At 41.1% G+C, this 26,863-nt stretch overlaps 2 protein-coding genes across 6 annotated transcripts in view; one reads left to right on the top strand and one right to left on the bottom strand.

The window, feature by feature from the left end:
* Positions 1–20,311, top strand: part of ZFP1 (ZFP1 zinc finger protein) — a 38,544-nt gene extending 18,233 nt beyond the window's left edge. For 4 of the 5 annotated variants that reach the window (XM_035024766.1, XM_035024763.1, XM_035024764.1 and 1 more), the window contains exons 2-4: positions 83–141; positions 16,218–16,344; positions 18,071–20,311. In XM_035024766.1, the coding sequence (XP_034880657.1) occupies positions 127–141; positions 16,218–16,344; positions 18,071–19,146 (1,218 nt within the window). In that variant the 5' untranslated portion in view covers positions 83–126 and the 3' untranslated portion in view covers positions 19,147–20,311. Of the gene's footprint in view, positions 1–82; positions 142–16,192; positions 16,345–18,070 lie in introns of all 5 variants that reach the window. The other variant, XM_035024762.1, reaches the window with a different exon arrangement.
* The window catches only part of LOC118023413 (chymotrypsinogen B-like), a 23,107-nt gene continuing 15,716 nt past the window's right edge, over positions 19,473–26,863 (bottom strand). Inside the window, exons 9-10 of the mRNA XM_035024513.1 lie at positions 21,438–22,325; positions 19,473–19,726 (exon numbers count right to left, since the gene is read on the bottom strand). The gene's annotated coding sequence lies outside the window, so the exon portion shown is untranslated. The remainder of the gene's footprint in view (positions 19,727–21,437; positions 22,326–26,863) is intronic.

Raw genomic sequence — 26,863 nt, 5'->3', positions numbered from 1 at the left:
TGCTCTGTAAACAAGTCATTGTAGGGGGTTCCAAGGCAGGTCCAATCATTAATAACAATATCTTTCTTTTTCTGTCTTCCAGTTCTGCCTTCATAGTTCCCAGGCTTCACCCAAAAACTGCAAAAAATGAACAAATCCCAGGTGAGTTGATTGTTTTTCCCAACTTTATTTTTCAGTGCATCTGAGGAAGTTTCTAAGGACCCAGAAAATGAAATAGAAAGGCATAGATGAGTAAAACTCAAGGGAAACATAGTAAGAATGATTGATCAGTACCAGCAGCCAAAAAGCAAACAGGTTGTTTTGAATTGAGTATGAGTGTCATCTCCTTGGTTCTCTGGTATTAGGTCTGAATAAATTTTATGGACCTTCATATAGATGGTGTTTTGGACAACATCCCCACACACAGTGGGTTTATCAGTTTGTCTCTGGTTATTTTATGTAGCATTCTTCACTGCAAATGCAGGGTTTTATGTGTATTTTATTTTTTCAATCAAATTATCATGATGCCAAAGAATTCAGTAAATCCCTGGGTGTGTATTTAAATTCTCCCCCAGCCTCCACGAGTACCGCTGTTATTCCTTTCTTGAGTAGCTTTCCAGAGTTTATATGTACATATTTACACAAGTACAAATATAGGTTATTATAAGATAGCATATTAATCATGCTGATTTGTTTATAAAGATTTTTTATTTATTTGAGAGTGTGAACAAGAGAGAGAACACAATCAGAGGGAGCGGCAGAGGGAGAAGCAGGCTCCCCACTGAGCAGGGAGCCCAATGTTGGGCTCCATCCCAGGACCCCGGGATTATGACCTGAGCTAAAGGCACACGTTTAACCAACTGAGCCACCCAGGCATCCTATATGAGTTTTATTTTGTTTTTAATTAATACTTCATTTTTTTAGAGCAGTTTGAGTTTACAGAAATGTGAGCAAAAAGTAGAGAGTTCCCATATATTTTTTCACTCCTTCTACACAATACCCTGTTATTAGCATCTTCCATTAATGTGGTATACCTGTTCGAATTCATGAGCCAGGGGCGCCTGGGTGGCTCAGTCGGTTAAGCGTCTGCCTTCTGCTCAGGTCATGATCCCAGGGTCCTGAGATTGAGCAGGAGGCCTGCTTCTCCCTCTCCCTCTCCCATTCCCTCTGCTTGTGTTCTCACTGTGTCTCTCTCTGTCAAATAAATAAATAAAATCTTTAAAAAAAAAAAAAAGAATTCATGAGCCAATATGGACACTTTAACTAAAATCTGTAGTTTACATTAGGATTCATTCTTGGTGTTGTCTATGGATTTTGACAAATATATGACAAGTATCCACCACTATAGTTTCCTAGAATAGTTTCCTGGCCTAAAAATCCCCTGTGCTCCATCTGTTCATCCTTCCCTCCCTCTCCCTGAGCCCCTGGAAACCACTGATCTTTTTACTGTGTGCATAGTTTTGTCTTTCCCAGAATGTCATATACTTGGAATCATACAGTATGTAACCATTAGTTTTTTTCACTTAGAAATATGCATTTGAGGTTCCTGTATATCTTTTCATGGCTTGATAGATCATTTCTTTTTACCACTGAATAATACTCTGTTATATGGATGTACCGTCATTTATTTATCCATTCACCTATTGAATGGTTGCTTCCAAGTTTTGACAGTTATGACAGCTGCTACAAACATTCATGTGCAGGAGATAAAATAACTTACTTGAATAAGTACTAAGGAGTGTAATTGCTAGATCATATGGTAAGGGTATGTTTAGTTTTGTAAGAAACTGCCCAACTGTCTTTCAAAGTGTCTGTACCATTTTGCATTCCCATGAGCAACAAATGAGAGTTCCTGTTGCTCCACATCCTTGCTAGCATTTGGTGCTGTCGGTGTTGTGGATTTTGGCCGTTCTGATAGGTGTGTAGCAGTATTTCATTGTAATTTGCAGTTCCTTTATGACATGATGTTGAGCATCTTTTCATATGTTTATTTGCCATCTGTATATTTTCTTTGATGAGGTGTCTGTGAAAGTCTTTGGCCCATTTTTAAATCAGGTGGTTTGCTTTCATATTGTTGATTTTTAAGAGTTCTTTTATATATTTTGGATACCAGTCTTTTTCAGGTATGTGTTTTGCAAAGATTTTCTCCCTATCTGTGGCTTGTCTTTTCATTCTCTTGATTATGTATTTTTATCACTCAATAACATATCTGAAGTCTTTCCATATCAGAACAGAGTTTCCTCATTTTTTTTTAAATTGTGTAATGTAACATATATACAGAGGAGTATTTAAAGCATTGTAATACTCTTTATACACATTATAACAATGTGTATAATAAATATGTATGCCTTAAAGAATAATAATAAAATAGGCACCCATGTACCATACCCAAGTTAAGAAATAGAACATTCTCTGAGGTGCCTGGGTGGCTTAGTCAATTAAGCATCTGCCTTTGGCTCAGGTCATTATCGCAGGGTCCTGGAATCGAGCTCTACATTGGGCTCCCTCCTCAGTGAGGAGCCTGTTTCTCCCTCTGCCCAACCCCCCCCCTCTTGCACACACAGGCTGTCTCTCAAATGAAATAAAAATAAAAATAAGAAATAGAACATTCTCTGTTCCTTATGATACATTCTATGATTCAGTCCTCCTACTAGGTAGCCACTGTCTGGATATTTTTGTGAATTATTCTCCTGCTTTCTTTAAAGATTTTACAGCTTATCTATATGTATCCCTAATCAATATAAAATTCAATTTTGTGAAACTCTAACTGGAATTTATATTACCTTGTTTTGCATAATTTTCTTTCTGATTGGTGGAGTTCTTTTTTCTTTTTCTTTCAGACATTAAGATCTAAAGATGTCCTTTTATGCACCCATGTTCCCTTTGCCAAGACTTGGGTGTTTTTTGTTATTTGGGGTTTTTTAAAAATTTATTTAAATTCAATTAATTAACATATAGTGTATTATTAGTTTCACAGGTAGAGTTCAGTGATTCATCATAGTGTATAACACCCAGTGCTCATAACATCATGTGTCCTCCTTAATGCCCATCACCCAGTTACCCCATCTCCCCACCCACCTCCCCTTCAGCAACCCTCATTTTGTTTCCCATAGTTATGAGTCTATGGTTTGTCTCCCTCTCTGATTTCGTCCTATTTTATTTTTCCCTCCCTTCCCCTATGATCCTCTGTTTTTGTTTCTTAAATTCCACATATGAGTGAAATCATATGATCATTGTCTTTCTGTGATTGACTTAGTTTGCTTAGCGTAATACCCTCCAGTTCCATCCACATCATTACATATTGTAAAATTTCAGGGTTTTGATGGCTGAGTAATATTCCATTGTAAATATATACCACATCTTCTTTATCCATTCATCTCTTGATGGACATCTGGGCTCTTTCCATAGTTTGGCTATTGTGGACATTGCTGCTATAAACACTGGGGTGCAGGTGCCCCTTCAGATCACTACATTTGTATCCTTTGGGTTGTTAATCATTGTTTTTTCAAGTTACATTAGCCAGTGTTAACTAAAGAGATGTAACCAGTCATGCATTATTGGTCATAGTCTAAAATGATACAGCCTTACTCTGGGGAGCAGTATGGCAAAAATGATCAAGTAAGCATAAGTCTAGTTGTGTCTAGAAATTTTGCTGGTATTGGATAAAGGTTTCTAGGAGAAAATGAGTTGAATAGAGTCTCTGAGTCATAGTCTGGCTTCAGCTTTTCTGAGAGTTTCCAGAAATCCCATTTGGAGAAGTCATTGGCAAGGTCATGAGAAACATAGGGCTCACATGGTTGGGCCATCTGGCAGGGTCAAAGTGTGGATCAGGTATTGAATGTCTGGTAGAAATATAATTAGAGCAAGTGGGTTGCTCTATATTCTTTGCTTCTTAGCTCACTGGTCAACTGCCCACTCTCAGGAGTAGATCAAAGCAGAACACAAGAAGTGAGTGTCCTCATCTAATCCAAGGCAGCCTTGTTTGGAGGGGAGAAAGAGTCGTCATCAGCACATGTTCAAAACAAGTCAAACCAAGTATGGAAAAGAATCTGGGCCAGGTTCACCCAGGCATTCTGCCCTCAGGTTAAAAAGGTGGTACAATGCAGAAGGCATATTGTTTGTGACAGCCCTCGAAATGCCTGCTTTTGAATCACACTATTCCAGTCTCTATGACAAGCAGTTTGGTGTCAGTAGAGAATCTCTGCCATCCTGCATTCTCTTTCACACTTTCACACTTTTCCTAGGGATTTCATTCACCTCTGATATTGATTGTTTCCTTGCCCCTTCCCATGTCTTTGTCTTGTTTGGGTGAATATTGTTTTATTGGAATACATTCTCCAGTATCTTCTTAAGAAAGGGTATGTGAGAGATACGTTTTTGTAGACTTTGCATTTCTGAAAATGTCTTTATTCTTTTGTGATACTTGATTGATAGGTAGTATGAATATGTATTTGTCCATTTCTTGCTTTAGTTCTGTCTGGTTTTGCTTAATGTAATTTGAAGCTCTGTTATTGAGTGCATGTGCATTTATGATTATTCTGTCTTCTTGATGGATTTACCCTTTTATCATTTTGGAATGCCCTTCTTTATCTGTGGTTATAGAAATACAACCATACGGGCGCCTGGGTGGCTCAGTTGGTTAAGCGACTGCCTTCGGCTCAGGTCATGATCCTGGAGTCCCTGGATCGAGTCCCGCATCGGGCTCCCTGCTTGGCGGGGAGTCTGCTTCTCCCTCTGACCCTCCCCCCTCTCATGTGCTCTCTCTCATTCTCTCTCTCTCAAATAAATAAATAAAAAATCTTTAAAAAAAAAAAAAGAAATACAACCATACCTACTTTTTTATGATTAATGCTTTTGTGATGTATTTTTTAAGTGGTTTCTGTAGGGATTACAGCTTATATACTTTACTAATCATCCTGAATTAATATTATACCAGTTCAATATTATCTAAGAACAGTATACATTATATTGCAGTGAATTCTTGCAGGTTTTGTTAATCTCTATATATGCCTTTATTTTACCTTTTTTAAAGATTTATTCATTTGAGAGAGAGAGAGAGAGAGTGCATGCCATACAAGCAGAGGGGAGGAGCAGAGGCAGAGGGAGAAGCAGACTCCCTACTGAGCAGGGGGCCCAACATGGGATTTGATCACAGCACCTGGAGATGATGACCCGGGCCAAAGGCAGACACCCAACCATCTGAGCCACCCAGGCAGCTCCCCTATTTTACCTTTATTTTGAATAATACTTGCCCTGGGTATAGAATTCTAGGGTTTGTTTTTTCTTTCAGTACTTTTTTTTTTTTTTAAAGGTTTTTTTATTTATTCCTTCGAGACACAGAGATACACAGAGAGAGAGAGAATATGAGCAGGGGGAGAAGCAGGCCCCCACTGAGCAGGAAGCCCGATGTGGGGCTCGATCCCAGGACTCTGGGATCATGACCTGAGCCGAAGGCAGACGCTTAACCATCTGAGCCACCCAGGCGCCCCTTCTTTCAGTACTTTAAAGATGACATTCTGGGGCGCCTGGGTGGCTCAGATGGTTAAGCGTCTGCCTTCGGCTCAGGTCATGATCTCAGGGTCCTGGGATCGAGTCCCGCATCGGGCTCCCTGCTCCTTGGGAGCCTGCTTCTCCCTCTGCCTCTCTCTCTCTCTCTCTGTCTCTCATGAATAAATAAATAAAATTAAAAAAAAAAATAAAGATGACATTCTGTTTTTGTCTCACTTCTGTGATTTCTATTAAGAAATAAGTCTTCATTTTTTTTTTTCCCTGAAGGAAAGGGATCTTTTTCTTTAGGCTACTTTTAAGATACTCTCTTTTTCTCTGGCACTCACCAGTTTGAGTATGATGTGTCTAGATATGGTTGTCTTTGCATTTATTCTGCTTGGGCTTTATTGAGTTTTTTGGATTTGTGGTTGATGCCATTTACCATATTTGTAAAATTCTCAGCTATTATTCTTCAAATATTGTTTCTGTCCCTTTTTTTTTCCCTCTTCGTGAGACTACACATTACTCTTTTTTTGGTATTGCTTTCAGTATTTTAAGCGATAGTGCATTAGACTTCTTGGCCATACCTCACATTTCTTTTTTTAAAGATTTTTTTTAATTTATTCATCTGAGACAGAGATAGAGAGAGAGAATGAGCAGGGGGAGAGCCAGAGGGAGAGGGGAGAAGCAGGCTCCCTGCTGAGCCAGGAGCCCTATGAGGGGCTTGATCCCAGGACCCTGGGATCATGACCTGAGCTGAAGGCAGAGGCTTAACCATCTGAGCCACCCAGGCGCCCCCATACCTCACATTTCTTATTTTGGGTTTTCCTCCAGTTTTTCCTCTCTGTGTTAGTTTAGACATTATCTTACTGGCCTGCCTTCAAGTGCACAGTTCTTGTCTTCTGCTGTGTCGTGTCTGCTATTAAAGTCTCTACAGTGAGTTTTTAATTTCAGTTAAAAACTACATTTTGCAGTTCTGTGATGTTCATTTGCTTCTCTTTTGTAGATTCCAGTTCTTTATTGAAATATTCCCATATTTTTATCTACATTATCCATCTTTTTCTCTGTATTTTTTTTCTCTTAAGTAAACTCTACCCCCAACATGGGGCTTGAACTCATGACCCCTAGATCAAAAGTCACATGCTGTACAGACTGAGCCAGCCAGGCTCCCCTCTCTGTATTCTTTTACATAATACTTTACAGTTAATCTGAAGTCTTATGTAGTAACTCTAATCCATGGATTATCTCTAAATATATACTGTTGACTGTTCACCTCTTGTTTCTTATCACTGCTTTTTTTGGTTTTTCATATATTTTCTAGTAATTTTTGTTTATTTGCTGGACACATGTATAATACATAACTCCCTCTTAAAGTGTGTTAAATTGTGTTTTGCCAATAACTTAACTATCTGGCAGAACAAAACTGTTGCCATCTACTAGTTCTCCTAGAGGCTTGCCCTACGTGCACATGTTAGGAACCACCCAGAGATCTGAGGTGAATTTTTATGCAGAATTTTAGAGCCCCTTCTCTATGTCTTCTTTATGTTCATTATCTTGCCCCCAAATCTCAGTTGCTTTGCAGACCCACGTGCTAATTTTTATTTTTTTCAATGTGGCAACAGTGCCACTTGCTGCTTGGGTTCTGTTTCTCTGTGCTACCTTTTAGAGAAAATACCATTAGGGACATTTTTGCTGTGTATAGAATTCAAGATTGGTATTTTTTTTTTCCAGCACTTTTATCATTGTGCTCCCCTTATGTTCACTGTTCTTTCAATAATTGTAGCCCTGCAATGGTTGGTCTCCAGTGCCTGCAAATTATTTTATATATTGGTCCAGCTTTTATTGTTGTTTTTCTCTCTCAGAATTTTATTTTTTTAAAGATTTTATTTATTTATTTGAAAGAGAGAGAGCATGAGTAGGGAGAGAGGCAGAGGGAGAGGGAGAAGCAGGCTCCCTGCTGAGCCAGGAGCCCGATGCAGGGCTCGATCCCAGGACCCCGGGATCATGACCTGAGCCGAAGGCAGACACTTGAAGACTGAGCCACCCAGGCGCCCCTCTCTCAGAATTTTAAAGTGATTGCTTTTTAGTGTTGTAGGCATGAAGTCCAAAGGCCTTTCTACTTATCAGAATGTGATCTTTCAGTTCTATCCAGAAACTTGTGGGCTTTTCTCTTTGTACCCAGTGTTTTAAAATTTTCTGATGATTTGTTTTTTAATTCTGTTTGCATGATAGTTCATAATGTATTTTTTCTCACGTTTTTTTGTTTGGTTTTGTCAAGTGTGAAAATGCAGAGAAATACAAATAAAATTGTATTAGGGTTGAGCTATATGAAAGTACAATATTTGTATGTCACAACAGTTGAATGGCATCAATTTCAATATGGCTCAACCTAATAACTATCAACCTATTACAGTATCCAGTAGTTAGACTTAACATCTTGGCTTATTTGCTTCCATACTGTAGGTATATATAATATATATACACATATATACATACACGCACACACACACACACTAGAGAGAAAGACTATATAAATATAGATATATATATATGTCATGTATATACCATGTATATATGTAAGTTTTTGTCTTTATGTTACACAGTTTATATTGAATTCTTATAGTCTTTCTCATTATCATGGTTCTGATCTCCTTAGCAGGCTCTTATTACTCCTGGTATTAAGTCACCTTATTTAATGCTAAAATCCTCTTGACCATTAAAGCTTGTCTCCTCACTTTAGAGGTAGCCAGTATTGTAAGTTTTGTGCAGGTATATGCACTTCTCTTTTTCCATACTTTTGTACGCATTAAATAGAATTTATAGAATTTGAAGGTTGTGGCATATACGTATTCTTGGAATTCTGTTTTCACTAATATTTTAATTATTGATGTTCCTGTGCCAGCTTTTCTGTGCCTTTTATTTTGAAGCTTTGCTATTTAAGTTTGCCTCTTGTAAAAAGTATGTGGCTTTTTGTTTTTGTTTTTAATTATCTGGGGGCATCTGGGTGGCAGAGTTGGTTATGTCAAACATCTGACTCTTCATTTCAGCTCAGGTCGTGATCTCAGAGTCATGAGATCAAGCCCCATGTAGGGCTCTGCACTCAGTGTGGAGTCTACTTAAGTTTCCCTTTCTGTCTCCCTCTGCCCTCCCCACCTCTAAAATAAATAAACCTTTAAAAAGAAAACTTCTCTGAGGTTCTTAACCTTTTATTAAATGTTTGTTCTATTTTTATTTTGATTACTGATTTTCTTCCTCTTGACACTTATAGCACTTTTCCTCTATTTCCGTTCTGGGACGCCTGGGTGGCTCAGTTGGTTAAGCGTCTGCCTTCAGCTCTGGTCATGATCCTGGAGTCCCGGGATTCAGTCCCGCATCGGGCTCCTTGCTTGGCGGGGAGCCTGCGTCTCCCTCTGCCTGCCACTCCTCCTGCTTGTATGTTCTTTCTCTCTCTCTGACAGACAAAATCTTAAAAATTATGTATATATATATATTTTTTTAAGATTTTATGTATTTATTTATTTTAGAGAGAGAGTGGGAAAAGGAGAGAGGGAGAAGGAAAGCATTTCAAGCAGACTCTGTGCGAAGCCTAATGTAGGACTTGATCTCAGGCCCCTGAGATCATGACCTGAGCCGAAACCAAGACTCAGACGCTTAACCGACTGAGCCACCCAGGTGCCCCTATTTCCATTTTTTTAAAGGTTTAGCTTACTCTTTTGGTGCTTATATTTTAAACAAAGTTTAAGAAGTTAATTAAAATTTGTATTTTCCATACACACACAATACTTTCTCTCTGCTACAACTCCCAGATTGCTGGAATCCAAAAATTAGTTTCAGCTAATTACTTAACACCTCCTCCTCACATCCCCTGTGTACTTATTTTAACAACATACTTTGCTGACTTATTTGCTTCCTGATGCTTTTTGCATCTACCAGACTCTTGCTAGATTTAATTATCTTTTTTATGGTTCTCATCATTTTAGTAAAATTACCTAACACTTACCTGACATTTATTATTTAGTAGCCATTATTTTATTTTATTGAAAGATTTTTATTTATTTGACAGAGAGAGTGAGAGAAAGAGCACAAACAAGGCGAGAGGGAGAAGCAGACTCTCCACTGAGCAGGGGGCCCGACATGGGGCTTGATCCCAGGACACTGGGATCAGGACATGAGCCGAAGGCAGATGCTTAACCTCCTGAGCCACCCAGTCACCCCAGTAGCCATCATTTTAGATCAGGTTGTTAAACTAATGCCCATGAACCAAGTGGCCTTCAGCCTTCTTTTTGTATGACCCACAGCTAAAAGTGTTTTTTACGTTTTTTTAATGGCTGGAAAAAAAAAATCAAAAGAATAGTATTTCATGGTACGAAAATTATATGAAATTCATATTTCAGTGTCCATAAATCAAGTTTTATTGGAACACAGCCATGCCCATTTGTTTACAAATATCCTATGCCTGCTGTCACAGTACAATGGCAGACTTGATTGCTTGTAGTTGAGACCACGTGTGGCCTGCAGAATCCAAAAGATTTACTACTTGGCCCTTTATAGAAAGTTTGCCAATTCATTCATTCATTCAGCACTTTGAAGATACTCTGTTGTTTCTTGGCTTACATTGTTTCTGTTGAAAAGTCAGCTGTTTTATTGTGTCTTTGTAGGCAGTGCATCTTTTTTCTCTGGGATTTTTAGCAGTTTTATGATGTGAGTAAATGTGATTTTCTTTGTATTTGTTCTTGGGGTTAATAGTGTTCAATGGTCTGGTGTGTGAGCTGCTTTGGAAAATTCTAAGCCATTGTTTCTTCAAGTATTGTTTCTGTTGCATTTTTCCTCTTGTACTGGGACTCCCAACTGCAAGTATATTAGGCCTTTTTAGTTTGTCCCATGTGTCTTTTAGTCTTTTTGATGTGTTTCCCATCCTTTATTCTTTCTCTGTTTCAGTCTAGGTTCCTTGCTGACCTATCCAGTTTTCTCATCATCTTTTTAGATGTGTCTGACCTGCTGTTAAATCCGGTTACATATTTTTAAAATATCTTTTCTGACATTCTTTTTTCCTGTTCAGTTTTACTATGTGCTGTTCCTTTCTTTTGTGGGAGGTTATGTGGCCCATGACTTATGCCTGGGTGATGATGAATCACATTGTATGTCTCTACTTACATTATGTTGAAAATGTGGAGATGGTTTCACTTATACTTACTCCATGCTGAGAAGCTGAGTAACCACTAGTAAAACTGGTATCTAGATACAAATTTATTGTCAAGTACAAATACAGCCAGAATTGATCTAGGAATCATGTAGATTACAAACTGAATAAAAACATTTTTAATGAAGAGACAAGCATACTAGAGCATGCATGACATCTCAGGAAAATGAGCCAGATATTAAGATTTAGCAAATACTACCAAAATCTTTACACAATCTGACTATGAACAATACAGATGCTATATTATTTTGGCTGGCTACTTAGGATGTTGCTACAGAAATTATGTAGCATGTCTCTTCAAGAAGAAGAAGATAATGAAAAACAAAGTAGAATACTCCATTCAATTTAGCTTTTTTTTTTTTTAATTTGTGCCTAACATATACTCATGTACTCTGTGCTAACAGGAATATAAAGATGAGCAAGGTACAATTTCTGGTCTAAAAAATTTTAGCATCTAGCGGGGAGAATGGAAGGAATATGACACACTTAACAAAAGAAAGCAAGGCAAAATTGCCACAAGAGATAGAAACAAAATACCCCAGGGTTTAAAACTGATCAGGGACTCAAAATATGGAAGGATCACATCTAAGTGATCTAGGATGTTATCTTACTGGAAAGATCTTTGCATAGAGAGGAGAGCCATGGGAAAGAGGGATGGAAAAGAAAGTTGAATGATGTTGAATACTGAGCTAGTCATTGTTTATTAATTTTCAGTAGATAATGAATGATTGTGTCTACTCAAGGTAATCGTGTACTAGAGCTATTCTTTAGAAAAATGGTGTTAGCTTTAGAATGTGGGGTAGATGAGAATAAGGGGAGACAAAATAAGAAGAGGCTTTTGTAATTTGGGTTTTCGGTGGAGACAATAAGCAAAGGAAAGACTTGAGGGGTTCTCTAGCTTGCCTATCAGGGTGAAGAATGATTTTGCTTGTGTCCCTAGTACTTTAGACCCTTGGAAATTTCCTAATGATCCTGTTTTTCGAACTCTAATTTCAGAAGTGATCTGATAATAAGAATAAATATTTACTACTGGGAAAACATTGGCTCTATGATTGTTGACCCTCCGTGGCCTTGATCTCAGGCATGACCCACCACTTGTATTCTCTGCTCCCATGCCAAATGGCTAAAGAATTCTAGAAGATGTCATGAAATAATGCTGATTAGGCTACCTGCAAATTTGTTCAGTATAACTAGGTCATTTGTAGTACTCAAACCTTTATGTCATTTTTTTCTTACTACTTTTCCCAAGGCTAGGAGTTATGAATAGGAGACGGTAGGAAGTCAGTAGGGCAAGGGTTTCAAAGATGGTGACAAGTGTAATCTAGACTTTGGAGGTATGGAATCTTACAGGGGCAGTGACAGTTCGGAAGAATCACCAAGGCCTAAGGAATCAAAGGTCGTAACTGAAGATGAAAGATACGTAGATTCAGAATAGAGAGAATGTGAATAGGTTAAAGAAGATTCCTGTACTCAAAAGTCAATTGGGAGGTGACAGTTTAGATGTATAGACAGTCTCCAGCATAAGATTGTTTAACTTATGATTTTTTTTACTTTACGATGTTGTGAAAGCAATACACATTCAGTAGAAACTGTATTTGGGATTTTGAGCTTTTCTTGGGTTAACAATATGTGGTAGGATATTCTTGTGATGCTGGGCAGCGGCAGAAACCACAGCTCCCAGTCAGCCACACAATTGTGAAGGTAAACAACCAGTACACTTAAAACCATTCTGCACCCGTATAACCAGTCTGTTTATCATTTTCAGTACAGAATTCAGTAAATTACATGAAATATTGAACACTTTATTATAAAATAAATAGGCTTTGAATTAGATGATTTTGCTTACATGTCAGCTAATGTCAGTGTTTTTTTTAATTTTTTAAGATTTATTTATTTGAGAGAGCGAGAATGAGAGAGAGAGAGAGAGAGAGAGAGTACATGAGAGGGGGCAGGGTTAGAGGAAGAAGCAGGCTCCTCGGTGAGCAGGGAGCCCGATGCGGGACTCGATCCAGGGACTCCAGGATCATGACCTGAGCCGAAGGCAGTCGCTTAACCAACTGAGCCATCCAGGTGCCCCTCATGTCAGTGTTCTGAGCATGTTTAGGGTAGGCGAAGCTACGATGTTCAGGGGGTTAGGTGTACTAAGTGCATTTTCCAACTTATGATATTTTCACATTATGATGGGTTTATCAGGATGTAACCCTGTCATAAGTCAAGGAATACCTAACAGTTTGAAGGGGTGAGGAAGGGGTATTAAAAAATGGTCTGCTCTGGATATCAGATATGCTAGGCACACCTCTCCTCATGGCCATAGGCTTTTTCCCCCCAGAACACGAAATTCATTCCAGATGGAAACCATACTGTCTTGACGAGTCTTTGAAGTCCGTCATGTTTGACATCCCTTTTAATGCTATGGTATCAAAATTGTGTTTTATCAACAATTTTGGGGTTTTTTTGTTTGTATAGAGTATGGAAAACAGCACTGTGAGAAAAAAGAATATTTTCACATTTGATGGTGGAGTCATTTCTAAATTATTTTAACTTGAGGGTGCCTGGGTGGGTCAGTCGTTAAGCGTCTGCCTTCAGCTCAGGTCATGATCCCGGGGTCCTGGGATCGAGCCCCGCGTCCACAGGAGTCCGCTACTCCCGCTCCCTCTGCCCCTCCGCCTGCTTGTGCTCTCTTGGTCTCGTGCACACACGCACTCTCTCTTAAATAAAATTAAAAAAAAAAACCTTGTTTAAAAAACAAATTATTGTAACTTGAGTCAAAGTAATGTGCCACAGGTTTATCCCCCTCATTGGTCTAGCAGCCATGCAGAAGTTTTTACTGTACTTACCATTTAGCCAAGTGGATGCAGAATAATAAAATCCATATAGCCACCATTCAGGCCAAGAAATAGAAATTAGGATTCTTGAAGCTCTTGTGAAATCCTCCCTGTGTAGCTGGAAATAGTTCATTTTCATTGCTTTATAGGACTCAATTGTTTTAATATACCACAAAAAATCGATTTTTTATTAAAGATTTTATTTATTTGACAGAGACACAGTGAGAGAGGGAACACAAGCAGGGGGAGCGGGAGAGGGAGAAGCAGGCTTACCGCTGAGCAGGGAGCCTGACAGGGGGCTCGATCCCAGGACCCTGGGATCCTGACCCGAGCCGAAGGCAGATGCTTAACGACTGAGCCAACAGGTGCCCCCCACAAAAAATCTATTGATGAACACTTGTTTTGGGGCTTTGGGCTCTTAATGTAAAATGTGACTGTGAACATCTTCTCTTAATCTTTTATTGAGGTATAATGACATACAGGATTATTAGTTTCATGTGTACAGTGTAATGATTCAGTACTGGTGTATATTGCTAAATGATCACCTCAGTGAGTCTGGTAAACATCCATCACCATACATATTACAATTTTTTTTCTTGTGATGAGAACTTAGCAACTTTTGAATATACAATTCACTATTGTTAACTCTAGTCACTATGCAGAAACATTATACCCCTACATCTTGTCTTATACTTGGATGTTTGTACCTTCTGACCTCCCTTCCCCCATTTTGCCCACTCCCCACCCTCCACTGTAGCAACCAGTTTGTTCTCTGTATCTATGAGCTTGGTTGTTTTGGGGTTCAGATTCCACATATAGGTGAGATGATACAATTTGTCTTTCTCTGACTTATGTTGCTTAACATGATACCCTCAAAATCCATCCATGTTGTCACAAGTGACTAGATTTTCTCTTATGTCTGAATAATAATAGTCCATTGTGTGTATGTGCCACATTTCCTTTTCCACTCATCAGTCCTTGGACACGTAGGTTGTTTCTGTATCTTGGCTATTGTGAATTAGGCTGCATTGAACATATATATATAGGGGAGTGCATATATCTTTTTTTTTTCAGATTTATTTTTATGAGTGAGAGGATGTGCACGAGTGGGGGGGGATGGGCAGAGGGAGAAGCAGACTCCCCGCTGAGCAGGAGCCTGATGTGGGACTCTATCCCAGCATCCTGAGATCATGACGTGAGCCAAACGCAGACACAACCCACTGAGCCACCCGGGCGCCCTGCATGTATCTTTTCAAGTTAGTGTTTGTGTTTTCTTTAGACAAAGACTCAGAGGTGGAATTGCTGGATCATGTGGTAGTTCTCTTTTTTGAGGCAGCTTCATACTGTGTCCCTTAGTGGCTGTACCGGTTTACCTTTCCACGAACAGTGCACAAGGGTTCCCTTTTCTACACATCCTCGCCAACATTTATTCCTCATCTTTTTGGTAACAGCCATTCTCACCGGTATGAGGTGATACCTCACTGTGGTTTTCATTTGCATTTCTGTGATGATCAGTGATGTGTTGAGCGATCGTCTCATGTACCTGTTGGCCATATATAGGGCTTTGGAAAAATGTTCAGATCTTCTATTTTTTTTTTATTCTTATGTTAATCCCCATACATTACATCATTCGTTTTAGATGAAGTGTTCCATGATTCATTGTTTGTGCACAACACCCAGTGCTCCATGCAGAACGTGCCCTCCTCAATACCCACCACCAGGCTAACCCATCCTCCCACCCCCCTCCCCTCTAGAACCCTCAGTTTGTTTTTCAGAGTCCATCACCTCTCATGGTTCGTCTACCCCTCCGATTTCCCCCGCTTCATTTTTCCCCTCCTGCTACCTCCTTCTTTTTTTTTTTCTTAACATATATTGCATTATTTGTTTCAGAGGTGCAGATCTGAGATTCAACAGTCTTGCACAATTCACAGCGCTTACCAGAGCACACACCCTCCCCAGTGTCCATCCCCCAGTCCCCCCATCCCTCCCACCCCACATCCCACTCCAGCAACCCTCAGTTTGTTTCCTGCGAATAAGAATTCCTCGTATCAGTGAGGTCATATGATACATTCTGTCCATTTTTTAATTGGATTGTTTTGCTTTTGAGCTATGAGTTTTGTATATTTTGGATATTAACCCCTTATCAGATGATTTGCAAGTATTTTATCCCATTCAGTAGGTTGCCTTGTCATTTTGTTGATGGTTTTCTTTCTATGCAGAAGCTTTTTAGTTTGATGTAGTTCCACTTGTTTATTTTTGCCCTCCTACCATTTTGATGGCTTGGCTATGGTAGAGAGATCTACGGATGCCTGACATTTTGTCTTGTAATTGTGAGTTCCTCTTCTGCCTTTATATATTTAAAGCTTTAACTCTTTAATACTGTCTGGTTTGATACCACAGAAGTACCTACATGGGCATCATCTCTACACTGGTAACATTCAGTACTGCATATTTACACATTTATCTCCCTATACACATTTTCAGAGAACAGTGTTTGATTAATCTTCGATGCCTGTCACATATGATAGTGTCAGATGTAGAGGGGAATCTAAATAAATGCTTTAACTGTTATAAAGATAGTTTGGAAACATAAAACCAGGAGGATGTATAGTTGGTGTTCTGGTGAATGACTGTTTTATAACAAGGTAAGAGTAAGTTTTCACATATCCTTTTCTACATTATCAAATGTCGATCATTTCAGAATGAATAGCAATATGCCATTTCAGGGATCCGTTTCATTCACGGATGTGACCGTGGACTTCACTCAGGAGGAATGGGAGCAGCTGGACCCCTCACAGAGGATTCTGTACATGGATGTGATGCTGGAGAATTATAGCAACTTACTGTCAGTGGGTAAGGACCTCTTTCGGATGTACCTTAGTGTTTGCCTACCTTTTGTGTACTTTCTCCCGTACCCGCAATTCTGAGTTTCTGAATTAGTGGTTTTGTCCTTCAGCTTCAGTTGTTAAAGCTGAGAGAGAGTACAGACTCTGCAGTTCTACTTTCTTTATTTTGGGGACTTCGGAAGTCGAAGCAGTTAGGAGCTATGTTCCATTAGCAAGTTATCTCATAGTGTCAAACCAGATGTGATTTTCAAGCAACAGGAAGAGAAGTATAGATAGCATATTAACAATTGCCTTTTCACAGTTTTCTAGGGAAGATGGCAAAAGAGGGAAGGAGAATCAGAAGCCAAGGGAAGTAATACCCTAGGGATCATGAGTGGGTCAAAATATTTTAAAATATTTTTTAAGAAGCAATTTTTCAGGTCCCCAAACCTTAAGCGCTGGCCAAGACCAGATAACCTGTATTCCTCAGATCTCTAAATCATACCTCTGATTATGTCTGTCCCTGCTTAACTTTTTTCCTGTTTAACTTTTGTATTTTTCCGTCACACTTGGCATTGCCTAACCTTTCTTAAACCTTTGTGATTAGTTTTGTCAGTTTGCCAGAATGGTGACTGTGATATTTTAGGTCACGGAATTGATGTAATAGCTGTAAGGAAAAAAAAAACCCAACAACAAAATTTTTTTTTAGTGTAAGGGCGATGTCTTTGTCCTAGACACAAATGGCTGCAGGATCACAAGAGTCAGGAATGACCAGGACCATACAGATAAAAATAAAGGTTATTAAAGGTCTAGGTCAAGGTTGGATAAATCTGATCCTTAAGATTTCTTTCAAATAAAAGTAGGGACAAGACTGGTTTAGAGAAGAAATTAAACATAGTAGGAGAAAAATAAGATATTTCAGTAGAAAAAAGTAGTGAAACAAAGTATTCTGCCTCAAGAATCTTGGACCCTTGGATTAATTTTATTTCCCACAAAATAGGAGTTCTGGATCGTGTCATCCACTTACAAAAGTCATACTTTAGAGATTTGGATCTTTACAATAGGATCAGCTCTGTGGACCAGTGAGAAGTGTTGGAAGTTGCATGGCAGGGATGCCTGGGTGGCTCAGTCGTTAAGCGTCTGCCTTCGGCTCAGGTCATGATCCCAGGCTTCTGGGATCGAGCCCTGCATCGGGCTCCCTGCTCGGTGGGAAGCCTGCTTCTCCCTCTCCCACTCCCCCTGCTTGTGTTCCCTCTCTGGCTGTGTCTCTGTCAAAATAATAAGTAAAATCTTTAAAAAAAAAATAAAAAAAAAGTTGCGTGGCAGAGATGAGCAGATCATAGTCATTCAGAACCTAAGGGGTAGTTGCTAAGCTCAGATCAGCCTAGGCCTTTTTCCCTTAGCAGACCAAGAAACCAAGCAGATGAAGATGTTAACTGTTCAGTGTCTTGTCCCCAGACTTGCCAGATTTCCCGCATCATTTGTGCCCTGTTTGCTGTCCTTTTCTTTTTACCCTTTAGGGCCATTTTGTAATCTGGCACTGCCACTTGTGTCCATTGTCAATTTCCACTTATTTTTTTTGCCAAGGACTTTTTTAGAACTAGGCAAAATTTGCATTGGAGACTTTTCAGTACTAGAAGACTGGATCCCGCACTGAAGAGGCAGCCTCACGATAGAACATTTGTAGAGACTTCCTATCCTCTAACATTATAGAGAAGGGGCTGACCGAGCGTTTTTCCTGTGCTCTTGCCTAGAGGTGTGGAAGGCTGACGACCAGACGGAGAGGGACCACAGCAACCCAGATGAGCAGGCGAGGCCATTTATCATTTTTAAGAACCAAACCCCAATTGAGGAGAGAGGTAATCTCTTTGGAAAAACATTTAATCTCAGCACGGATTTTGTTTCTTTAAGGCACGTACCCTATAAATATGACTTATATGAAAAAACTTTGAAATCGAATTCAGACTTACTTAATAATAATAGAAGCTACGTAAGAAAGAGAGCTGACGAGTGTAACGGATTTGGAAAAGCACTCCTCTATCTGAAGCAAGAGAAAACCCATAATGGATTAGAATACTCTGAATATAACAAAAGTGGAAAAGTCTTTAAAGAAGCCATTTTTAAACATCAAAAAATTAGAAATTTAGTACAACCTTTTATTTGTAATTACTGTGACAAAGCTTTCTCCTTTAAGTCACTCCTCATTAGTCACAAGAGAATACACACTGGAGAAAAACCTTATGAATGTAATGTATGTAAGAAAACCTTCTCCCATAAAGCAAACCTCATTAAACATCAAAGAATTCATACGGGGGAGAAACCCTTTGAATGTATTGAATGCGGAAAAGCTTTCACCCACCAGTCAAACCTCATCGTTCACCAGAGGGCACACATGGAGAAGAAGCCCTATGAATGCAGTGATTGTGGCAAGACATTTGCCCAGAAATTTGAACTTACTACCCACCAGAGAATTCACACGGGAGAACGACCCTATGAGTGTACTGAATGCGCAAAAACCTTCTTCAAGAAATCCAACCTCATTATACATCAGAAAATTCACACAGGGGAGAAACGCTATGAGTGCAGTGAATGTGGGAAGTCCTTTATCCAGAACTCACAACTCATTATACACATGAGAACTCATACCGGGGAGAAACCCTATGAATGTACTGAATGTGGCAAGACATTCAGCCAGAGGTCAACCCTTAGATTACACTTGCGAATCCACACAGGAGAGAAACCGTACGAGTGTTCTGAATGTGGGAAGGCCTTCAGCAGGAAATCCCGGCTCAGTGTCCATCAAAGAGTTCACTTAGGGGAAAAGCCCTGAGAATGGAGCCAGCCAGGACTGTGGAAAACCCTTCCACCCCAACCCTTGACCATGGGGGAGAAACCGCACAAAGGTGCTGAAGGAACATGGAAATTCATAGTGAGATACAATCCATCACATCAAAAACATGTAAAAACAGGGTCCCCTCAGAACAGTGTTCTACCCAAAGTTAGATACGATGCCCAGCTAAATACACATCAGCGTATATCCAATTGTAAATAGACATGCTTAGATGTATTACAGTGAGCTTTTTAAAATCTTGAATTACTCAAGAATGAAATGTTCTGGTCAGCAGCATAAAGGCTCAATACCTTAGGAATTTAGTGGTTATGTGTGATCCTATCTTAGATCTACACATGTAAATTTAACAGTTACTGGGAGTTTGAAATTCTTGTCCTCTGAGACACTTGGGGCATGAATAAGATTTTCCACGCTAAACATAGCGTGTTTTTCAGTACCTTTCCGAGCCAGGATGCATTCCACATGAAATAGGTAACAGTTTCCTTAGCATATGGCCTATGTTTTCTTCTACTGCTCGCTGGCATAGAGAGTCGGTCTGACCATCGTTATTCCGCTGCCTCTGCAATAAACAGAAGACAATGTTGAAGTTCTAACTTGTTTCTGGGGTTGCTAATCACATCAATATGTAAATGAGCCATAATCAAGAGGGGATTTCGAGAGTGCAAGAGCACTGTGGGCCATGCCCCAGCTGAAGAGGCCCTGTCTCGAGCGCACAGTTGTTTTGCAGTGGGCTGTTTGTTTACGTACAAATGCATGTCTTTCAACATCGTGTATAACCCAGAAACCACTTGTATTTTTATTTTTGTTTCCCTGTTGCTCTTAATATTTTACAAATTGTCTTATAAAAAAGTAGGATGTGTATGTGGTTCACAAATGTTGCATTTTAGAGACTTTAGAGAAAAAATTTAAGAAACTGTCAGTAAATGTCTTACTGCTTTTTAAAATGTCCATGTGCACAACACTTTAGAAATGCGTTTTTGCCACATTCTGTTTAAAGGAGTCATTTCCACTCCTTGAGTTTCACGGTCATCAACCAAAAGCATCTCCCTTTGGAACTCTTTAGCACAGGTTAAGCCTTTCAAGGTTCACAAACACCTTAGAAGTTAAACATATGGCGAGATCACTGAAAAGTCTAACAATTAACCTAAAAAAAAAAAAAAGCTTTTTGCATAACTCAGAGGCAAACCATCTTAGTATTGATTTCAAATTCCCGTTTCTCTCCTGATCAGTCATAAACCGCACACTACATTTGTCACTCTGGCAACTGTAACTGGCCTTTTTCTTCCTTGTTTCTGAATGTCATTGATGTGCTGTGACTATATATGAATGTGAGTGACTTTCTGAACAGGTGTTACCAGAACAGCTATAGTCCAGTAAGTCTTTGTCTTTCTAAACTGTCCTCTTGTCTACTACCAGCAAGGAAGCAGGGGAGAAGATTCATCTCATACACTGCTGTTAGAAATGTGTACAGTGCGACTCTTAACATTAAGGATACACAGACCCTTCAATCCAGGAGTCTCACTCCTGGGAATCTATCCCTAAGAAAAGATAAAGTGCCAGTACTTAAGATTATATGTTTATCAATGTATATTGTATTTTTTGATAAGGACAAAAAAGGAAACAATGTGAATAACCATCAGTAAGAGAATGATTGAATAAACTGCAGTAAAACTATACCATAGCTGGATGGTATTCCATGGAGAAGAATGTGTAAGTGCAAATGCTTCCAGGTCAGACGAGAAGAGGGAGGGGGGAGAGGAAGAGGGGAGAGAGAGTTTGTGTGTGTACAACACATTTCTAAAATAAAGATCTAAGTATATGTGTGTTTGTGTGTATTTGTATGATTTTATGGTCCTGGATAATAAAATTCTGTCAAAAAATATAATTACCATTAAGTCTAATGGAAAATGTTTCATGCATTCCTTGGTCCCTAAATTAAGTCATTTATACTAAAACAACATCATAACTCACTCGTAACACAAATAATTATTCACTCATAACACAAGGTAAATAATTAATATTCGTTAACATAAGGCAGGTTCTCTTTATAAAACGGCTGTCTTCTGTTCTCAGGCTCTAGCTTTCGTAGCTGTATGGTATGCTTGAGCCTATGTTCTCCATGAAAACACGTATTTGACATTCATTGTTTACACAAGGAAATCTTTAATACAAAAAAAATAGTAAAGACAGAAAAACCCATGAAAAGTCATTTTTACAAGGTCATTATTACAAATCAGCAAATTACAAATGGTTTGAGAAAACATACCCACCTTTACAAATGCAGAGGTAACCATTGGGGTAACTGTCCTTTCGTGAGCTGTTTGCTCCCAAGGTCCTAGAAATCGACATCAGGAAAAAAAAAAAATTCCTTGTAATCCTCATAAATCAAAGTGGTTTTAAATGAAACTTCGGAAACAGTTCTTACAGCCTGGGCATGTGGGTGTATTTCAGTCTTGCAGCGCGCTGGGCACAGCCGGCCGAGGGGCGATGCGCTGTGCATAGCAGAACCCAGCCAGTAGGGGCTGTCTCCAGATTCTGACCTCCACCCATCTGACTCCTCACCCAGGCCTGCTGCACTTGGCCCCATTACCGATCTTTATTCCATTTGATATTTTAATTTTGGAGTTTCTATTTCCACGGATAACCTTTTCATAACTAAAATGCTTACACTTTCCCCCATTGTTTTAATGCTTCATAAATTTAAAGTTGGGGATCCTCTTGGCATAAAGCTAGCGTTGATACATTTAATTGGCATCTCTCTACTGTTAAGTCTAAGGATGGTGGGGGGATTGTAGGTCTAAGGAAACCAGGATGAGGTGCTGAGGCACAGCTTGAAAAAAAACATGGAAATGTGAGATGCTATGGGTCCTCAGGGTTGGGGGGAGGGGACTTTGTGGAATGCAGCTAGAGGTTTCATTCCAGCCACCCCTGCTCCATCGTCCTTCTCTGCAGCTGCATGAGGACACAGCCCCAATCCCAACCCGACAGCTGGTGTGGGCCATCAGGGACCTGGGCCATCCCCAGGCCTTGTTTGGCTAGAATTTTTCTTGACTCAACTACTTACCTGGATTGTCCCATCAAATCCTGCTGGCCCAAGTAGAGTGGACTCTCGGTGTCTGGTCTCCACTTACATCTTCTGACTTGGCTAGGTCTGTATTCTGGGGATTTTGAAGGGAAAAACTCCCATAGTTCATCCTGCTGAACAGTAGTCAAGAGAACATATCTGGGACCCTCTGCTCTGGTTTTCCAGATCTTAGCGCAGTGTTGGTAACCTTCTTATCCTCAGGTCTTATCTCTTCTATCCCAAGAGGCTGCTCTTCTATCTCAGACATACACACTGAACTGTATGTAACATGTTTGAATAAAGGACAATCTACCTTTCTCGGTTTTATAAGAACTGTCAGAATGTTAACCAAAATACAACAAAGAAACCAAAACACACCTATAAAGGCTACTGAGACTTAGGTCAAAGAATCCAGAGATGGGTACTGAAGACTTCAGTTACTGGTTAGTAAAATGAGCATAAACCCCCATGAGAAGTCTGGACCACAGCTGTTGACACGGATAGTGGACATGGCTACATTCATTCATTCCAGAAAACATTTCAGGCACCAGCAAGGGAGCAGGCATTCGTGGGCTGCCAGGGATACAGTGGTGAACAAGATCATATTGTGACAGAGGGCTCCGGTCTTGGAGGTGTTTGCTTACTAGCAGTGCTTCCCAGGAGCAGAAGGAAAACCGGTTAGAGGACATGCTTCAGGAAGCTGGAGACATAGGTATGGGCTGGGCCTGCCCCTGTGAGAAAAATGAGAAGCCACAGGAGAGCTTCAAATAAGGAATAGCATCATCTGCTTTTTAACAAGTGATGCTAACTGGGAGGAGCATTTGAGTAGGTGCCCAGAAACAGAAACCCCCCACTTAAGAGGAGAACCCTAAGAGATGAGGTTCTGCCAATTCATGGCCCCCATTTCAATGGCTTTCAACAAAATTTCAAATAGCAACCAAATGCTTTCTCTATTACTGATTGTTGGCAATCAGTGAGAAATGCTCTTGCAAATTCAAGTTCACTTAAATTCCTGCTTCCCTAGATCTCTTCCCAATGGCTCCTGACGTTTGACCATTCCTCTTCCTCCAGCCCATCCAGACTCATGAGAATTACCCATTCTCACCTCAAAACTCTGGAACTCCACACCCAAAAGAACATTTAGAGCAACTGTCCAGGTGATCTGGGACAGGGCTGACCTGAGCACTTTCTCCATCTGGTTGATGCTGAATGTGGGCAGGGGAGTTATGGGAGGCTGGTTTCCCTGCAAGGTGCTGAAGCCGTTACTGAAAGCGAGAAAAGGAAGAAGAGTAGTGCATGAAAGTTGATACCTCTTAGCAAAGTGAGGCGAGGCCTGGACTGAGCAGGGGCGGCCCCCTTTAAATTCAAGTGGCAGAGACCAAGAGGTGGGAAGGCCTGTCATGCTGGGATGTATGCCTCTGAGGGTAGCAAGGGGCCTGGGGGTCTATGGCCTCAGATCACTTTGCGCAAGACGACACTGTAATGTTGAAAAATAAAGCCAGACTTTGTGGTAAGCATCAGGCCAGGGGTGGGGCAGGGACTGGCAAGGGTCAGCTGGTTCGGCTGCACTAGGTAGAGGCTCAGGCTGAACAGTGGGCGCACGGTGGCCAGGTCGGGCAAGAGGGGCGTCGCTGAGGGGTGCCCTGCAGAGACAGACAGACGTTGATGGAACAGGCCATCTTGAGGAATGGGTGATTGGCAGCAGGTGGAAAAACATGACCAAATGGGTCAAGCTGCTGAGGAAGCTTAATATGGCTACCTGTGACCTCTGGAGGTCAAATGCTAATAAAAAATACTAGCAACAGCCGCTTCCAGCCGACCCGTAGTAACAACAGTACTGCTATTAGTGATGGTCGGTAGGTATCGCTTGCTTCTTACGCTCTTGGGCAGCACGCTGCTCTTTGCTTTGTATGCATTAGCTCCGTGAGGAGTCAACTGCTTCACTCCCTGCTGTCATTCTGCGTCCCCTGACCCAGCGGGATATCACGGCTTCAATCCCTGGCGGGATGTTACTTAAAAAATGGACAAATATAAATGTCCCTGATGAGGGAGCAGAAAGCGAGCTGAGGACAAAGCAGAAGCGGACACCCCACAACCACCCCCCCATGGGATATGTGTGACATTCCTCAGGCACTCCTGGCTGCCCTAAAGGAAAAACAAATAGTTAATTCATAGAGATTACAATCCTGCAAGACAGGAGTCTCCATCGGTTCACAAAAGCTTTAGCAATTTACAAGAACAAAGCATTTCTATCAGTGGCCTAGCTTCCAGAAGGCAATGTAGATACAATTAAGTGTCCTTATAATCTGTAGCCCGTTGACAGATACTGGAAGTGGGCAAAGTGTAATGTTACCGTTAATGCCTTACTAGAAGGAAAAACCACCTTAACTTGACAACGGCAAGGCCTCCGGTATCCTGTGAGTCTTCTTTAACATACAAAAATCCTTTTGGAACCTCCCTTTTCCTTACCTCCCCCAACTCCCAAGTATCAGCCACACCTCACAAACCCGGGGCAGCTTTTTCTCCCTATGGGTCCTGTCCCTGTGCTTTAATAAAACCACCTTTTTACACCAGAGAGGTCTCAAGAATTCTTTCTTGGCTTTCGGCTCCAGACCTCACCCCACCAAACCTCACCTATATTCCAAAACCCCATCATCCCAAACATCTGCAACCACCATCTCCTAAAAACCCTGAGGTGGTAATCAGTTCCTTGGCAAATGCAAACCTCTGGGGAAGGTTCCTGGGCGTTGTTCAGTGCCACGGCGTACCTACTGCCGAGTGTCTGGCATTAACACTCCAGAGGTCTAGGGGCTTTTCCCAAAGTGAGTATCACACTCGTGGAGGCAAACCCCAATCCCAGGGGGGTTCTGGAAAGCAAAGTGGCTGCCTTAGAAGAGGGGGCCCATGAAGATTATCACACAAATTTTTCCAGTAACAACACAAGATCAGGGTAACAGGAGAAAATCACAAAGTAGAAACTGAGATCAGAAACTATACCTTAACTGAAACTCAAACCTTTAAGATTTTAAGCAGCAGGAAAGAGAAAAGGGAATTGATTGGCCATCACAAGTTTGGGGGCTGGGTCCTGCATTATTACTCACGGCTGCTGAAGTGCTTTAACTGGCCAGTATCTCCAGAGACCATACGATGCACAGATCCATAACCCACTCAAAGATCCGTCCAGGCAATGGGCTTGTTTCCCCCGAGATGCCACAGATCTGGAGCCCCCTCGGCTTTACGCCTGATTGGGGCAGAACCAAGAACCGTACCTCACAAGGCATAGGAAATATTTTCCTGTTGCCATAGGAAAAGCTGCCGGGGTTCGGAGACCTGCAGTGATGGGGAAGAGGGGGAAGGCAAGGCGAAGGCCCCAGAGCCACCCGCTCGTACCAGGGCCCTCCCTCTCCTCACTCGGATCCTCACTGCCGTGTGCTGTGCCCACCCTTCCATCACTCCACCCAGTGCTGACAGCTAAGGCTCCCAGCGAACGGAAACCACGAATGAGCCCCATCTCCTGCGGCACAAAGGTAGCAGGCTCCACTGGCAGGAGGGCTCCGCGCCTGATCCCACTGCGTGTGTGGGAGAGGGGCTTCCCCCACGCCGACACGCGATGCTCCGACACCAGCTGGCTGCCCTAAGATTCAGCTCAATTCTGACGCTATCCACTTAGAGATCACATCAGATTCCACAGGTTAAAGTTTCAGTCCTAAGCCCCTTGGGGGTTTTTATGAAGGCTTCAGTACATTGGCCCGATTGATCACATCGCTGACGACTGGTGATTGAACTCATCTCCAGGCTCTCGCCTCTTCCCAAAGTGGGACTCAAAATTCCAACCCTCTAGTCCCCTGGTTGGCTCCATTGGCAACCAGCCCCCATCCTTAGGAGAGTTCCAAAAGTCAGCTCATTAACATAACAAGAGACATCTTTACCCCTCTAACCACTTAGTAAAGTCCAAGGATGTTAGTAGCCGCCAGAAATGGGGACAAAACCCAAATACACATTATTATACATCACAACATTACAGCCCATCCCCCCTTCTCAGACATGGATCCCTTACAGCCAAACAGTCTTAAAAGTCAGAGGTTACTGGCATATTACAGAATCCCATTCAGTCACTCTTAACTGTCCTGTCCATCACATCCTGTGAAAAGGTCTCCTCTGGTGAGGCCACTCAGATTCGCAGGCTACCATTCAGTCCTGTCGGGTTTCCAAAGCAGGAGGGGTCTCGAGGACACATGTACCCTTTCATGCATCTGGGGTGGTGCAGTTAAGAGACCGTATCGCCTCTTGCTTGGAACCTCTTTCAAGATGTTCATGTATTATTTCATTTCCCATCACATAACCCATGTATTCAATCCTTTACCCATAGCTAGTATTTTTTCCTTCTCTCCATTTATCCCCCAATTCCTCCCCCTCTGGAAGGGACATTAGGTTTGGCCGCTGCGCTGGTCTCGACTGCAAGCAGCTTTCCGAACAGGATGTTGTCCATTCATCATGAAACTGCCCATCGTAAACCAAGCAGCTCTTTGTTGGCCAGATGAGACCTGTTCCTAGAGGCCCATCCACGTTATTCTGGAACTCTCCTGGGCACGGCCTTCCTTACTAGACTGTTTCTCTGACATCACTCAAAAC

The sequence above is a fragment of the Mirounga leonina genome, unplaced genomic scaffold (assembly GCF_011800145.1).
Source record: "Mirounga leonina isolate KUSES-001 unplaced genomic scaffold, KU_Mleo_1.0 Mir_180, whole genome shotgun sequence".
NCBI classification, from domain to species: domain Eukaryota; kingdom Metazoa; phylum Chordata; class Mammalia; order Carnivora; family Phocidae; genus Mirounga; species Mirounga leonina.
Note: the sequence above shows the minus strand (reverse complement) of the source record. Positions and strands in the feature narration are given on the sequence as shown.